This window comes from Haliaeetus albicilla, chromosome 4 (genome assembly GCF_947461875.1).
Source record: "Haliaeetus albicilla chromosome 4, bHalAlb1.1, whole genome shotgun sequence".
NCBI lineage: Eukaryota > Metazoa > Chordata > Aves > Accipitriformes > Accipitridae > Haliaeetus > Haliaeetus albicilla.
This window is the reverse complement of record NC_091486.1, coordinates 23,147,844-23,164,475: the sequence shown is the minus strand read 5'-3', so window position 1 is coordinate 23,164,475 and position 16,632 is coordinate 23,147,844. Positions and strand designations below refer to the sequence as shown.

The 16,632-nt window shown below is 34.8% G+C and overlaps 1 protein-coding gene across 11 annotated transcripts in view; it reads right to left on the bottom strand.

Moving 5' to 3' along the window:
• UBR3 (ubiquitin protein ligase E3 component n-recognin 3) overlaps positions 1-16,632 on the bottom strand; it is a 121,108-nt gene that overhangs the window by 31,248 nt on the left and 73,228 nt on the right. For 9 of the 11 annotated variants that reach the window (XM_069781331.1, XM_069781330.1, XM_069781334.1 and 6 more), the window contains 3 exons: positions 14,468-14,680; positions 13,510-13,646; positions 7,857-7,942 (listed from right to left, as the gene is read on the bottom strand). In XM_069781331.1, the coding sequence (XP_069637432.1) occupies positions 7,857-7,942; positions 13,510-13,646; positions 14,468-14,680 (436 nt within the window). The remainder of the gene's footprint in view (positions 1-7,856; positions 7,943-13,509; positions 13,647-14,467; positions 14,681-16,632) is intronic. The other 2 variants (XM_069781332.1, XM_069781335.1) reach the window with 1 other exon arrangement.

Here is a 16,632-nt window from a genome sequence, read left to right as displayed (position 1 = left end):
ATTCGTGTGACTGCATCATACTGAAGCATAAACATAAAAATATAGAATATCCTCCCATTTTCTTATACCCTACTTAAAAGCTTTAAAATACTTTAAAAAAAACAAAACAAAACAACAAACAACAAATAGCAGCAAAACATTAACATGACAGTGGACCACAAACCACCTTGCCTAGTCTTCTGAAGAATGAAAAGGAAGGCCATAACCCCACCAGGCATCCCAAACCCTTCCACTGCTCATAGTGTATCTTACAGCCAATTCTCTCCAGGACAGCCCACCTTTGTAAGTGGGAAAGTCAGGATCTGGGTGTAGCTCAGAGTCTCCAAAATAACATTCTTAAAATTTGGTAGAAAAATATTAATTTTTGAAAGCACAGCAGCAACAAAAGTAGAGAATGATAATTATGATGTCACGACAAAATGAGAATTACAGGTTTATTGATAATAAATCATGAGAAGTAAACAGTGAAAAGAATTTGAATATGGTCCTCCTCTCCTAATAACTTCAAAATATTTGAGACAGGCTGCATCCAGTTGAATTGAATAAATCTAAAAATCACAAAATTTGAATGCACAATGTAACTTATTGCTGCAAGTCATCAGGGGCTTGGCAGGATTCCAGGATTTAGACATTTAAGTGGGCAAGATTATTACTGGCTTTAAACCATGTTCATATGACTCAAATATTACCTACATTGAAGCAGCACTGTCTTAGTTCTCCAAACTTATTTAGACAGTCTTTGTTTTCACAAAATGCATGTAAAGCTTATGTAATACGCTTAATAGAATCATCTAGATTAGCAGTTAGACATTAGCTTTAACTTTGATTCATGTTACCCTTCCTAATTCCATTTCTAAAAATTACAAAAATAAATCTATTGTTCCATAAGCTGCTGCCCTTGGTACATTCTTTTCAACAATTCCTATACCAGCTCTACTTCTCAGGGTTATGCTGATGTGAGAAAGGAGTAATAAACTCCATTGGAATGGGTACTTTGAAAAGAGCAGCTCAAAGGGTAAGACCCTGTCTTTGCACTGGGACTGAAGCTATTAGAGGAAGTGTTCTAATGCTGCTCCTCTCATAAAAAATAAAGATAATGGGTATTTTGTCTACATATCCACACTGTCTGCACTAGCACCTGCAGTTGCCTTCTTTACTATTTTTAGTATTAAAGCACACTGATTTTACAGATATTGACAAAGCTCTTAAAAATATTCCGCTATGCCAGAGTGCATAAAGCAGGAGTCTACAGAGGTGATTTCACAGCTCTTTTCAGGTCTAGCGTGGCATGCACAGCACAGAAGAAGACTAAATTCAGAGAGATGAACAGATAGAGATTTGATAGATGAATGGCAGAACTTATACAGCTGCTGTGGTGAACTGACAAAAATGAGTGATTCAGGAAGTTACATGCAGATATAAATTTTGGTCTCACTAGTAATTTCGGTTTGGTCTTTGCCAAAGTGTTCCTAAATTTCTAGATGAGTCTTGCTGTCTTTTTTTCATCTTACTTTTTTTCCAGTCTCTTGACTGTAAAGTAAACTCTCAAATTACCAAAGTTGAAATGAGAGGATTTTTTTCTGTTATTAATTCCACTTCCACAATGTACAGCAATGCGCTGTTATAATGATGACAAAGAAAATTAAGGAATTAGCTGACTTTGTTTTGCTTGCAAAAGTCTAGATGAGGTGTTTATTCCCCAGTCTCTCATATTTAAGTTATAGAAGGACGTAAATAACACATACTGCTGTCACGAAAATCTTTACTTTGGTGTTTTGATCCAGTCTTCTCTTTTTTTCATTCTATAACTTAGTATTCATATTTACAATGTCAAAATATCACAAAACAGTGAGACAGCAGTTCACTGCCAGTGGAATTGAAAACGTCCTTGTCTTATCTCCTGTGCGAAGATCTTACCAGACTACAGATGTTACACCCTTCTCCTCTCAGTTTCCTGGGACTATTAACAAGAATGTAGATTGTAACAAAAAACACTTGATACAACCAGATGGGACTTGATTGTTAACAAGGAGATTGAGGAATTTTTTTTCTCCTTGTAGAGATTTATATAGTCCACTTAGCAACAGCAGCTGCAAAGACCTGCTGACAGCATCTTCCCATTCATCACTGATCCAGTAGATTGGAATCAGTGAAGAAAAAAAAAAAGTGAAGGTCAGGAAAAGCCTATTAAGGCATTAAGACATGAACAGTCTTTCCAAAATCTTAAACCTTAATTGCTGATGAAGCAGCTAATTATCCTCAACATCAAACTTGCCAGTGTATGAAATCAACTTTAGCAATAGAATTCTAATGGTATCTATCTTTGCCTCTCCCATGCTAGGTATGAATGGCATACCAAGGTTTTTAGGAATTAGTTAGGATCATCTGTTGCTGACACAAACTGCTTCTTCAATGTTAGCATGAATGGATGGGCACCAAAGATCTGCAGATTGCCAGCTCCTAACTAAAAACCAAACCAAACCAAAAAACCACAAAACCAAACTAAAAAGCCCAAACCAAACCAACCAACCACAGAAACCTGCTGTACCAAGGCAATAAGCATCCTGAAAACTACTTGTATGCTTTTTATTTTCAGTGGCTGCAGAAAGCTGGGTAGGAAGCTTTGCAACCCTATTCACATTAATAGATTATAGGAAGGAGACATTTGCAACTGAGCAATTCATAAAAGAATCAGGTTTTTCTTCCTACAGGAATGAACCATACTTAGTGGTGCCATATATCACTGGCCATATTGATAAAATGGAGACAGCCATTACTATCAATGTGGCTGAAAAACTTGATACAGAAGGAGCAAGAAGAGCTTAGAAAATGCTTCATGTCAAGATGACTTTCTGTGCTCACAGAAACACTTAAAGCACTGATTAAACTGATGCTAACATAATAATCAAGACAGATGACACCACTGAGCCATCTACAAATGCAAAACACAGGCTTCAAGTGAACGAGAAAAACAAAACAAAACAGAACAAAAAACCCCAGTGGAACAATGCAGTTTTTCAACAGTTAGAACCATCACAGAAGTTATGAAGGTGCTGGACATTTTATTTAAGGCACGCTTACACAAGTCTTAAATACTTTTTTGATGTCCACTTGTAAATTAATGTCCTTTCCAATTAACGCAGCTGATGCTGAAATGCCAGTCTGCTATCTGTGGGAAGCATAAGGATAAGGAGCTCCTATACAGGGAAACTGAAGCCAGAGGACAAGGTGATAGAATACTTTATCCTTCCCCAAAAAACCCTAATCCTATCTTTATCACAGAAGGAAAAAGGAAAAAAGAAAAGAAAGCAGCCATAAAGAAAGAACTATTTAAAAGAAAGGACTATATTACAAATTCATTTATAGAGAACTTTTAAATTTTGTGGCATTGTTCACCCACTATTGCAAGATTAGCAGAGTAACAATGTCAGAGAAAAACCTGTATACACAAGTTAGAGAGAGATACAAAAGTCATACAGAGAAGTCCTAATTATTCAGCGTTAATACTGTGTTCTGAAGCTGTTCCATAAATACAAAACAAAGAAAACAAAAAGCAAAACATCAGATCTCTTAAACTTTATAAAACAGAGAAATAAGACCTGTACAGTTGTTATATATCACAATTATCCCTTAAACCCCAGAGAATCTAAAACTGTAACGTGGTCCTTAAAATAGGACTTTATTTTTAAGTAGTAAGTAAACAGGATTTTTTGCGTTTTTTGGTTGCATACCGTTTAGTAACACACACTCATGCAAACACACATACAAAACTTTAAACCTTAAAATGGCAATTTTACAGCCAAATTTTCTTCAGCATTCCTCTCACACAGACTCGATCACTGACGCTAACAGCTACATTAATCATTCTTAATTTTACTTCCCAAGAGCAGCTGCCCTCATGGTGCAATCTACTAAAACAGCTCTTGACCTATTTGTTCCCACCGTCTTACCTGACACTTGCTGCTGTAACAGCTCACCTGGGACAACATATTCTGTTTTCTAAAATATCTAATCACCAAACTTTACAGTTGTTACAAGACTAATATAGAGCAGTATGCTTAATCACAGGAGAGACACCTCATTATCTCACACATAAGAAAAACAAAAAACGGGTTATATTTTAGACTACTTCTGCTGAACCTGACATGAACAGCGTTTAAGAAACAAAGGCAGTTTCAATATTGTGCAAGCAAGACTTTAACAAAACAGTATTCAAGTTCTAGATAGGGTATGGATTTTAAAAATCATTCTTTCCTCACTGCATAAGACAATGAAGAAGTTGAAGGTACATTTTAAGTGAAACTTTAAAAACAGGCTTACCTCTTGGAAAAAGGAAGGAGTATGGAAAGATAATAAAATCTATTATAGAATATGTATCTGAAGAACTGCAATTCTTTATCTCTAAATGCACCAAACATGGAAGGGGGAATGAAGGAAACTCATATAATTATATAACGGTTTAGTTAAAACAAACCCTGCTATACATAGAAAAGTAATTCTGCTCCCACTAGTCATATTTAGCCTAATGTCCAAGACTAAATATAATAATACTAAGTGGAAGTACAGGTCTGTCCTAGGAGAACCCCATTATCTTACATTAAAAATGAGTCTATTTTAATGCAAGATTAAATATGACTAGTTTGCTATGTAATGATTTTACAAAATAAGTACCAATGCAGAACATAAACAGCATGTGAACGTTTTTTAACAATGAACAGACAACATTTACGTCTCCATGCTGTTTAAAGCAACAACACATTCATCTACATAGCACCTTTCACATGAAAGCTTTAAAGGCCGCCTTCAATTTTTCAGAAATGCAAGATAGATATTAAAAACACCAACATGAGTGATTTAGATCTAAATAAGAAAACTCACCATTCTACCCAAAAGTGTAGAAGAAGGCAAATGCAATGTGTTTAAATGCTGTCCCTACCCCTTCATCAGAAATATGCACTAGAAGCCTCTAAAGTAATGCAACTGCTAAAGAAAAAAAGCACTACTTCCATGTACAACACCCTCAGAAGAAATTACACAACAGTTTAAGAAAGGAACAGAAAAATATTACAGTAAACAAACAAAATGCAATGTATTGTACATGGAAACAAAAAAACAAGAAATGTTACCATGTTTAAAAAAAACAACAAAAAATATCAACATGATTTTCAATTATAGGAAAACTACCAATTTCAGATTAAGTTCCTGTGTGAAAGTACATGAAAACAGCCAAATCACATCATGGGGAGAAAAACTTCGTCTCTCAAGCTATATACACAATTCTGAAGACAAGTTTTCCTTACTGGGCTGTATTACTCTTTATAGAGACAACTAATGCACAGTTTAACAGCGGATTTGCTGCTACCAAAAAGTGATGTATTTCATAAACATTTTAGATTTTGTAAACTAACACATATTTTTAAAAGCAATAGTTGCAAATTAACACGTTTTTAAAAGCAATAGTTCATGTAATCTTACTTAAAGCTTCTCATTAAGAAAATTATTTCCATACTTCTCAAGTGTGAGAAGTATCTTCAACTTTCTGTAAGTTTAGTTTGTTCCGGTTTCATCTGTTTTGATAAACAGACAACATTGGTTCATTTTCTGAGACATACAAAGTTAATGGCAAAATAGTAAAAGTGCTGGAAAAATAGGTAAGTATGATATATGAATTTAAACAGGACTTTAAGTTTGTCATGTCCTGTTGAAGTAACAATCCAATGTAAGACAATTCTCCAGTGGAGATACGTTCTCCATATATCATTTCCAGTTTTGTAATTCTCCAAAAAAGAAATTTTTCCAATGATTACAGTATTCTCCATGCATTTCAAGACTTGTATTAAAAATCCTGACTGATCTTTTCACTAGCTGTCAGCAAAAGTTATGCTTCCTTTTCAACTCGGGTCCTAAGTATGTTAAGAGCCCTTCTTTATGCAAGATGAGGTTGAAGGGATGGTGTGGTAAGTATAAGCAAAAAATTAAGTAACGTATTATACAAACTACTTAGTGTCAGCTACCAGGCCTCAGCTTGGTGGAATTTTTTCTTTCTTTCTTTCTTAAAAAAACCCAAATAAACAAAACCAACTTCGAGGTAGTTCCTCCCTTGATGTCAGCTGATATAGTTCAAATAGAAACAATGGAGCTATAGAGAGGTGCACCAAGAAAGCTGCCCAGCACTGTTTCAATCATTCTCTGCAAAATCATGATCTTCCAGCACTTACTGACATTAGTTGGTGATAAAGCACCATGAGAAAAACCATTATCTATGTGTACATATATATATATAAAGCTTTTAAATAGGTACATGCAACACAAATTTTATACGGATATGACGTCAAACATTTTGCAGTGTTTTAAGATGTAATAAATGTATTTCATTCCACTTATCTTTAGAAAAAAAAAAACAAAACAGAGAGAAGCTGAGATCTCCCGACTTTGAAAAACTAACAATAAGATGAAAACATGACCTTACAGATTACAGGCCATTTTCCCACACACATTCTTCCAAACTTTAAAATGTCAAGACTTATAAAGATCTTGTATGGCTAGTAAAGTCGTGTGAAAACAGGGCTACACTCTCATTATGTGTAACATAATTATAAATTTTTTTTACTTTAAATATTTCAAAAGCTTTTCAATTTTAGGCTGAAATCTCCACCTTAAAATGCTCATCGTGGTCTTCCAAATAACATGCCTGTGAAATAGGTAACACATCCATTAAGTTGCTAAAATTCAGAGAGAAAGTCTCTATCTTACTAGGTAAGCATACTATTGAAAATATATTGTGATCCAAGTAGAAGTTATTTGCAGAGCCTTGATTTTATTAAATGCTTCAAATTTGGAAACAGTGATCTAGCAATGTTCCTTTAACATATGCATTTTTCAGGTAATTTGCTCCGCTGGGAAAGGGAAGTAATGATGGCAGGGGAAGACAATGTGCAGCGGGGTTTAAAACTACTCTTCGCAAATCACAACAACACATGAATGAAATCAGTTGAACTACACTTCCTGGCAGAAACAGAAGGCTCTTATCCTAGAGAGGATGTGGAGAGCATAGCATGTGATGGGATTTCTTTGGCGGCTCATCCCCTCAAATGATGAGGAAAGCATCACCCACAAATCATGTACCAAAAGGCAGTGGTAGGCCCAAGCTTTCTAATATTTCTACTACTGAATCTGCTGATACTGCTGCATAAGCTTGATCTAAACAAGCATTAGTAGTAGTAGTATTCCGGCAGGCTTTCCAGTTTTTCCTGAAAAAAAAAAATTGTCCATTCCTAACAGTTTATGTTCCAGTAAAAGATTAAAAGATTTTATGTTAAGAAAAAAGCACTTCTGTCAACCAGAAGTGCATTATTTGCCAAATATTAAAGGTTTCGGAACAATGAAGATTTGAGAGTTTCTACCAAAGAAAATTTGCAAAACTCTCCTGTCAGAGAAAGAACTAGGGAATTTAAGACATGGGACATAGTAGCTGCAGATTTTTAAGTATGAGACCTAGTCATGAGCTACATTTGCACTCAAGAGAAACAAATTTCTTTACTATTACTAGCAACAGCCAGGGTGAAATGAAGCTTTCCTGCTTTACCCTTAAAATACTTCTAGTTTTATTCATAAAAATGGGAAATTATTAAAAATTATTACATGGATACTATGACAATTGATTTCTAAATAGATTATACTCATAACACATGAACAGCTCTAATGAATAATTTGTGCAAATTATTTCAGATTTCTCAAATTGCAACAAAACCCAAAGACTCATTATGGCAGAAAAGGTTCTTACAAGAAAGAAAGAACTAGACATCTTTATTCAATATTCTAATAATTTATATTGCACTTTGTAACATAAAACTTACTTAAACATGATCTTTTCCCAGCTGTGCTTGCACCTCCTGAACATAAATTGCCTCCTCGATGGACCAGCTCAAGTTCCAAGTTTGTTCTGCAAGAAAAACGTAACAGTGTTGAATGGAACAGCATTATTCAAGCTTCTACAGACATGAAAGAGTCACGACAAACTCCCAGCATACACTAAATAAAAAGAATGCTGTGAACTAATCTTTAGTGTGAGATGCTGCCAAGACGTGACTCAGAATAAAACAAACTTTATCAAGACATTGCCATATGTGATTTTAAGTGGTTTGATTAGCAAGTACTAGATTAAGAGAGTTGCTACGGTTGTGATTTAAGAATAAAAAAAATGTTAATTGTGAAGCTTTTTTCTGTATGCACACAGAATCCCTTGATAATATGGGAATTTATGTGCAAATCTGAAAAGACAATATACAGATTGGCTAAATTTCAATCAATCAGATATGTCTAAAAAGTGCTCTCTTTATTGGCAGGGGTTTTGTTTTGCTTTAAACAAACAGACAGTACAATGGATATGCCATCAAGTAACTAAGTATGAAAACAGCCTAAATTATAATGGAAGCACTGACCTTTATAGATAGGTTAGTTAATAAAAGCCTTGGAGGTTAATTCTGAATGAAACACTGCTAGGCACTGCAGCTCATTAGTATGAAACAGGAGTTGTGTCACCAAATCTCTGCATGTCACATTGATGCTTGCTTTCTTAGTATTACTGTAATCTGATACTTAGGCACCAATTGTTTAGGCCAAATTCGATATAGCTTTGTTTAATTTTGGAATTGGATGTTTCAGTACTGCATTATCTTTTACCCCCAAGACTTGGAGCAAACAATTTACGTTATGTTCTCTGAGAGCTTGCTTTAGTAAGTCAACATAGATCTCTAATTAAAGTATTATTCTGAAATGTTATTTTGCTAATTTAATCCAAATTGCAAAGCTCAGTCTAAACATATTTTGTCCTTTAACTAAAAATCAAACAATTTTAGGTTCAATATAATGCAACTGAATACGTATTAAAATTATATTCTATAATTTTAGGCACATAATGTATCTAAGCTAAGAACACTCCCCCCCCCCATTTAAGAAGAAACTACAGGATGATTATTTTATTCAAAACAAATTATTTTATAAGAACTTCAGCTCCATCAGCTTGAAAGACTAATACATTTTTGATATGCAGTGTTTGTTAAGATACTTTCGTATGTTTTTAAAATAGTAACATTTCAGAATAAGTTTGCAGCTTATGCCACCCATTTCTGAAGGAATGCTTTAATCCCCTCTGCTCAGAAAAGGCAATTTAACATTGATAATGTGCCTGCTCAGAGCTCCATCTGGTTGCTGCTGATAAGGGCATCTGTGTGACAGGGGAATTTTCCACTCTTCAGGCGATTTGCAGTGCTCACTGAACTTCTAAAAATCTACCAGCAAGGAAGCAGGGACAGGGATTTCATATTAGTTGACAAAATAGCAACTGTAGATCAGGATGTGCTAGTTCATCATGAGAATATAAAGGAAACCAGTATGTTTTATTTCTACAGACCTTCTGATAACTAACATGTAGAACAAAATTAATGGCAGCCTTGCATTAAAACCAAGATAATTAAGATTTAAATCAAAAACACTACCTGAATGTCTAAGAACAGCTTTCTAGATCTAGAATTTTCAATTTCCCTTTCACTAAGAAATACATACAATTTTATAAAACAAACCTCAGGGACAATTCTGAAAAAACTCTTCTTGATACATATGAGGTGTTATATAGTACTTTTTGCTATAAGGAACGTTAAGGAGAGAGATTTCTGGAAACATACACTCCATCACACATATCATACCAACTCACACCTCCCACACTTCTTCATTGCCCCCAGCTCCTCAAAGACAGCACCTTGTAGTTCAGCTTTCTTGGAAATGTAAATATTAACCTTTTCCTCTAAGAAATCTCTTTCAAAACATACCTAAACTTTGGCATAAAAGTGCACAGTAGAGAAAGCATCTTCTGTGAAACTGAACACTTCTCCTTTATAAAATGTTCTATATCAGGTACAGCCCTAAATCATTTTTGAAAGAGACTAGTGTACCTCCTCCCTAATTCAAGCTCCCTTCTGCCTTGAGGATCTGAGTACCATCTGCCCTCTACTGAAGAAAAGCAGACCTCTTGGTGCCTATTCTCTCACCAATGGAGAAAAACTTCGGGCATCTGATAGAAGAGGGGAACACCGAGTCATCTCTGAAAGCATCCTTTGCTATCTCAGCCCCCTCAACATGAAAGAAAGAGAAGGAGAAAGAAAATCTATATGAGTGACTGTTTCCTCTATCTAGAAATCTTTGCGTCATTCATTGGAGCAACAAATTTTGTACAACACTGGCTTTATCTTCCTCACTCAAAGAAAAAACCTGAGAAGATGGACTTTGCTCAGCTGTGCAGACTCCTGATTAAAGAACAGCCCTACTTCATACCTTGTTGCTGGCCTTCATTAAAGAACATTCTTGGGGGTGGGCAGGGTGATTGCATATTTCTCAGAATTCAGATCAGGACAGAGCAGGGGGAAGAAAAAACACAATGCCCTTTCCAGAAAGGGAACATATTTGGATGGACCTCCTCTTTCTATTCAGACAGAAGAATCAAGTTAAGCGTTACCATTTTTCCCCTTTACGAAGACAACATACATGAAAAAACCCAGATACTGAGACACAGACTGCAACAATGCAAGGTTCTTATATTACTCTATATATAGCTGACAGCAAAACCAAAAGCTTTGTTTACACAGCTAACACAAGACCTATTGCTATGCAATACAAAAACAGTCCTCTAAGATACTGCCACAAATGCCAGTCATCAATGCTATGAATGTGGACCTATTAAAATTAAAGCTAGACACACATGATTTGCGAATGACACACTATACTAATCTCACGAATGTCAGCAAAGACAAGGAGGGATGCATACAAAAAGGGCATAAATTTAACAAGGTAAGACTGTAGGGAAAGGGGGAGGTACCTAAGGAGCTGCTTTTCCAGCTGTGCACACAATTCAGAATGCCAAGACCCTGAGTGCCTCTTTTGCTAGGAAAAGACAGGGGCTAGCTCTCCCACTAGGTGGTAAAGAATTTGCTTGTAATTTCTTTTCTCTGCTACCAGTGACATCTGTCTGGGTAAGCAAAAGTGAATTAAGAAATGGAAGTTCCTGTTTTCCTGAAGCAGAAAGGATAAGCTGTGGCAAATGGCTACATCTTGTTTAACCAGTAGTATTCCCATTCCAGCATGCAGACATCTACTTCAAAGCTGGCCTCCAGCTGTAAACTAGCATCTTTTAAGAAGACTGCAGATGATGTCAATTTCCAGTTGAAAATGGAACATGACTTAGAAGAAGAGTGTTTAATTCACTTGCAAATATATGGAGTCAAAAATATCACTGCATTCAAATGCTTATTTAAACAGGGGCTACTTATCATCTTGACCACTTTATCTGTATGTTAGATTAAATACTGGGAACAAATGAGTAACAGCTGTAGATGGTCTGACCAGAAACAATGAAATGTTTCAGAATACATGAAGTTAGAAATGCTCAAAGGCAACTGGTTGGTAAGGAACACAAGGGTATCATTACCTCAGAAAGAACTGGATGGAAATAAGGAATAAACAGGCTAAATGACAGGAATAACTACCAGAAAGCCAGTTACTTCAGTGTTAATTTAAATTGTGGATAGTCCATTGTTTGGATACTTACAATTAAACAAAACATACTAAAATCATACAAAGAAAACTTCAGTCTGGGAGACGACCAGCTCACTTATGTATTTATTTCCATAAATACAAACTTTAAACTTATATTAAAATGTCTTTTAAAAAGTTTTAATTTTTTTTAAACCTGCATTTCTCATGCAATTATAAAGTAGCAGAAGCCTGTAAATCTGGATTGCTGAATTAAAAGGCAAAAGAAATTAACCATTTTGTAGCTGATCTGCCAGGCACCCTCGTAAGTGATCTTATGAGTTATGGTAACAATACAGAAGGCTGGATCCAACACCCGAAATCCTTCAGCCATGGATAAATGGAAAATTGCTGACACGAGTCTAACCTAACAAGAAGAGGTCACAAGAAGTACAGGTGGCATATTCTAATCTTAGTGGTCAACCGTGATTTCTCTCTCCAGCAGTGCAAGCAGGAATGAAATGCTGTTCTGGTTTGAAGTATTTTTAACTTCTGGAATGAACACAGAAATCTTGGGCTTAGGGTGTTAATATCAAAATAATAAGATATAGATATATCTAAAATGTTTAGCTAGCAATTATATAACATTACACCCAGAAATAAATTATAACACCATTTTTGTACCTGAAATGTCATGTCAAGTTACAGTTACAAGTAATCATACTTTTTATATGGGAAACATTAATTTTGAGTCCTTCGTATTTTTGGAAGGGTATTAAATTCAGCAAACACATCATTGCTAAAAATCTCAACATTATTTATCCCTATATAACATATACTATTTAAAGTAATACAGAATAATCTTTTAACTTGCTATGTATAAAATTTAATTGCTCTTCTTAATCAAGGCACAGTTAAGATACTCTTAAAGAATACAGATAATATTTAATAGAATTATACAGTAGTCTAGGTTGGAAGAGAATTCTGGAGATGAGATGGTCCAACCTTCTGTCAAATGCTGAACCTTAAGATTTGATTATCCAGAGTCCTGCCAAGCCACATCTTAAGTATTTCCACTGTTTATGTACTAAAGACACCAGTCTACTAAAGACACTCAGCAACTGGAGTTTATGAAACTGCAGTAAAAAATGCTACTGGATGATATCACTTGTATGCTTGCACTTTCCCTGCAGGCAGCACCCTCCCTGCAGGCCTCAGTAAGTCAGAGTTTAGAAAATTGTTTGCTTAATGAGTATTTCAACTTCTTATGGGAAAACCCTGCATTACAGTACATCTGAACAGATTAACTATTCAGAGCATCTTAACATTAATGGTATAGATGGAAGGAGGGACTGTTTGATTTTCTTGGAGATGGTGTCTGTGACACAGACAGCTATAAAACTGGAATGAAACATCAGGCAGAAAATGCTGGTAGTTTTGATACTTTTTTAGAAGTCTTATTCACATGAAGAAATTCCTGGCTGCTGATGTAGAAAAGGCTCCTTCTGTGATCCCTATTTAAGTAAATAAAACTAATATCTGACAGAGAGATTAAAAACACCTTGTGATTTAAAAACCAGCAATATGGCAGTGATATAGAAATAATCTCATTCTGCTAAATAGTAGTAGAGAAGATTTGACAGTTTGGGAAAGGAAGGTAGGAAAAGAAATTCAACACAGAATTTTGATATATGGAATGCAAAACCTTGAATAAAGAAGAAAACTAAACAGGCAGAAGACAAAATGTTCTCCAGGTTCTGTGTCACTGCTGCACGTACTAAAAATGAACTGAAAGGCATATCTTTCCATCTTGCATATGCCTGGATATGAAAATCAGAAAACATAATCTCAGTGTACTAAGTACTCAAAAAGTACTTTTTGGAGAGGATGGAATTTTATTGATTTATTTAAAGAAAACTAACTCATGAGTAATACCATTAGTGAGAAACACAAAAGAAAAAATACAAAAAGAAGAAAGATACCCACCTGGCTACTGAATACATAAACAGAAAATCATTGTCAGGTGATCCAGGACTCTTACTATAATCTGTATACTTCTTCTGTGTGGTACTTTTTATATCTTTCATTACAGATTCCATTTCTTTACTGAGATTGGTTTCAGACTATGAACAAAGACACAAAAGAAGATCAGTTAATTTTACCTAAAGAAATGCAATAGCTGATTGCAAAGTGTAGCACTTTCATATTTATAAAAACACATTTGCAGGTTATGAAAAAATATGCATTAAAAGCCAATATTCTGTCTCACAGAAGTGTTATCATATTCTGAAAGTTATTCTGATTTGTTCTGAATATGAAAACATCACTGTTTTGTCCATCTCCTAAGTTCAAGAACCTCAGTGCTTGCATTATTTTGAAGTATACTTGCATTGCATAGGTATGCGAAAATAACACAAAGTATCTCCATCAAGACTGGAATGCTAGCAAAATTTAATAGAATTAGTTCTATCATTCAGAAAGACCTCATGAAGCTTTGCAATACATAAGCACCTGCAAACTGCTCCTTCTGTAAAACAAATAATCCATACCTTAAAATGTTCTTAATAGTCATTCTTTAAATAGCTTCCAGTTACAAGGATATTTGTGGTTTTACATTGTAAAGAAATGATAAACAAATTTTATATTAAATGACTCAATTCTATGTAAATTACTATGGAGAGAGGTAAAAATGTACTCCATAAAAAATTTTATTAATTGCATTTTGTCATAGCTTTTTAGTTGTATATTTTTAATAGGTAATGCAATAAGTGCTGCAAATATTTTAAATTTCTTGATATAAAAAAAAAAAAAAAATAGTATGTTATCTTCCATATCAGAAGAAAATGAAGTTTCCCAGGTTGTTGAGTTTCTAAGGGGACACAAATGCAACATAATGTAAAAACTGAAAGGTAGAGGCAAATTAACAAGGATCTTTCTGCCTTACACTGATGCTTACTGGGAAAGTTCCCAGCTGCTCTTGAAGATCTTCCACCTCTTGTACAAGATCTTGCATACACTTGTTACTATGACTTTGCCAAAGGCTTCTTTCCACGTTGTTTCCAGGATAACAAGGAAGAACACTGTTAGCAAACTGCCTACAGAGGGGACAGGTAAATTCTCCTTTGTCCACTGAAAAGCCCTGGAGGACCTGGTCATTCTAAAAGAAAAGAAAGAAGACATAGCTGAAATTTGCAAAAGATTATAATTTTTAGTTTGATATTTCAGGTGTATAGCAAAAGAACTAAGTCTAAAACCAAAAACTGTAAAGAAAGAATAATTGGAATAGCTCCTCATTTTAGTGAAAAAGGTCTTAACTACTAGAGACTATCTTACAATCCTCCAACTCAACTAATTTTCCTAATTTTTAAGTACTCTTCATTGTCAACAATATCCCCATAATAAACTAGAAATACATCAGTGGGCTGTTTTGAACATTTTACATGTGTTGTCTCTTTCTAGCAATTCCCAATAAAGTTTGAGACTCCCTTGATAACGCCTTTTAATTTATCAAAAGGCAATTTTATTTTCAGTCATGAGAAATATTTGAAGTTATTCCTCAGAAGTAGTACAGGCTGAAAAACCTAATGAAGTAGCCATTGGAGGGCAGCATGACAAAACCCCTGATTATTTCTTCTTTATCATGAAGGATCAAAAAATGGACACAGAAGCACGTGTGTGGGAAGTGGGGACATCTCCCGAGTACTTCTGTTACTGGCAAACAACCTTGCTTCAGCTTTGTGAATTGCTTCAGTGGTTTCCCACTCCTGGGAGAAGAGAACTGCTAACATAATAGTGACTATAATTTAAACTTCAAGCGATCAGCCCCGAATGCTGAGGCATTCTGGCAAGCCTACTTTTACATACTGTTCTGGATGTTGATCTCTGATTGTATTATGTAAAAATAAATGTTTTACTCAGCTGAACACAAGTCTATATAAATTATTTCAGTATTAAGAATGCTAGGAATAGTCAAAATTATTATGCAGTCATCTAGGTAGTAGTAATACATGCTAGGATCAAAAGTTCACTTAAATAATCTAGAAATCTTCAAGAATACCATGAGATGGAATTAACAGTTTATTTCAGGTAAGGATCCACCAGAAAAGGGAGTTCAGTGTCTATATGATGCCAAAGATTACTTTTCCAAAATTCTTTAAAATTAGATTCTACCATGAAAGCCCAGATTTTACTTAATTATCTTGACAACACAATTACCCCTGAAAGCATCTTTACAGTCATATGGAAAAGAACAATTCATGATGAGATCCAGTAAAGGTGGAACAGCTTCCAACTTCTCTAGAGGTAAATTTCACAGTATAACCAATGCTGATTCTAAAAATAGAAAGCATTGCTCATAGTATTTCTCAAAATGGAAACAAATCAACAAAACGTACAAAAAAAAAAAACCTAAAGAAATATCACATAAACTAATCTTGAGTAAAAAAGCAGTTTCAAATGGAACAAGAAGTCATCATTTAGTCTTTATTTTATTACACTAAATAATGCAGAAAGAAATGATTGCTTAAAATCTGATGACTTCTACCACTGCTGAGCTTGTGATAACTTTCTGCGGTGCCATTCAGAAGATCTGCAATTGGGCTGAAGAGGTTGAGGGGGGTGAAGGAGGCCAGCAACATCAGTGGAACACTACCCTCTTTACCGACACTGTGTGAAAATAAGGATGTCTTTTCTAGCCAATGATTTCTGAGGCTTGACAATCAAACCGTATTTTAAAACCTTATATAGCAGTAATTTCCCAACAGTATTTTCCAAGGAGAGAAAAAAAAAAAAAAAAAAGCATAATTCACAAGAGTTAAACTATTTTAACTCATTTCTCTAAACTGCATATATATACATAACATATACCATACATAACTGGAGATAAAAATCTAACTTTTTGTAACTGAATTTTCATATTAGGAATTAACCAAAAGCACAAGTTTGTATTTGTGAAATTCTCCTCTCATTTTTTTCTTCAGTTTCTCTGTAATTTCTAACACACATTAAACATCAAAATAGAAATCTATAAACAGAAATGAAAAGCATAAGAAATGCTTCACCTGAATATGCACACCAGAAAAAGAACCCCCAAAACCAGTGATTTGATTT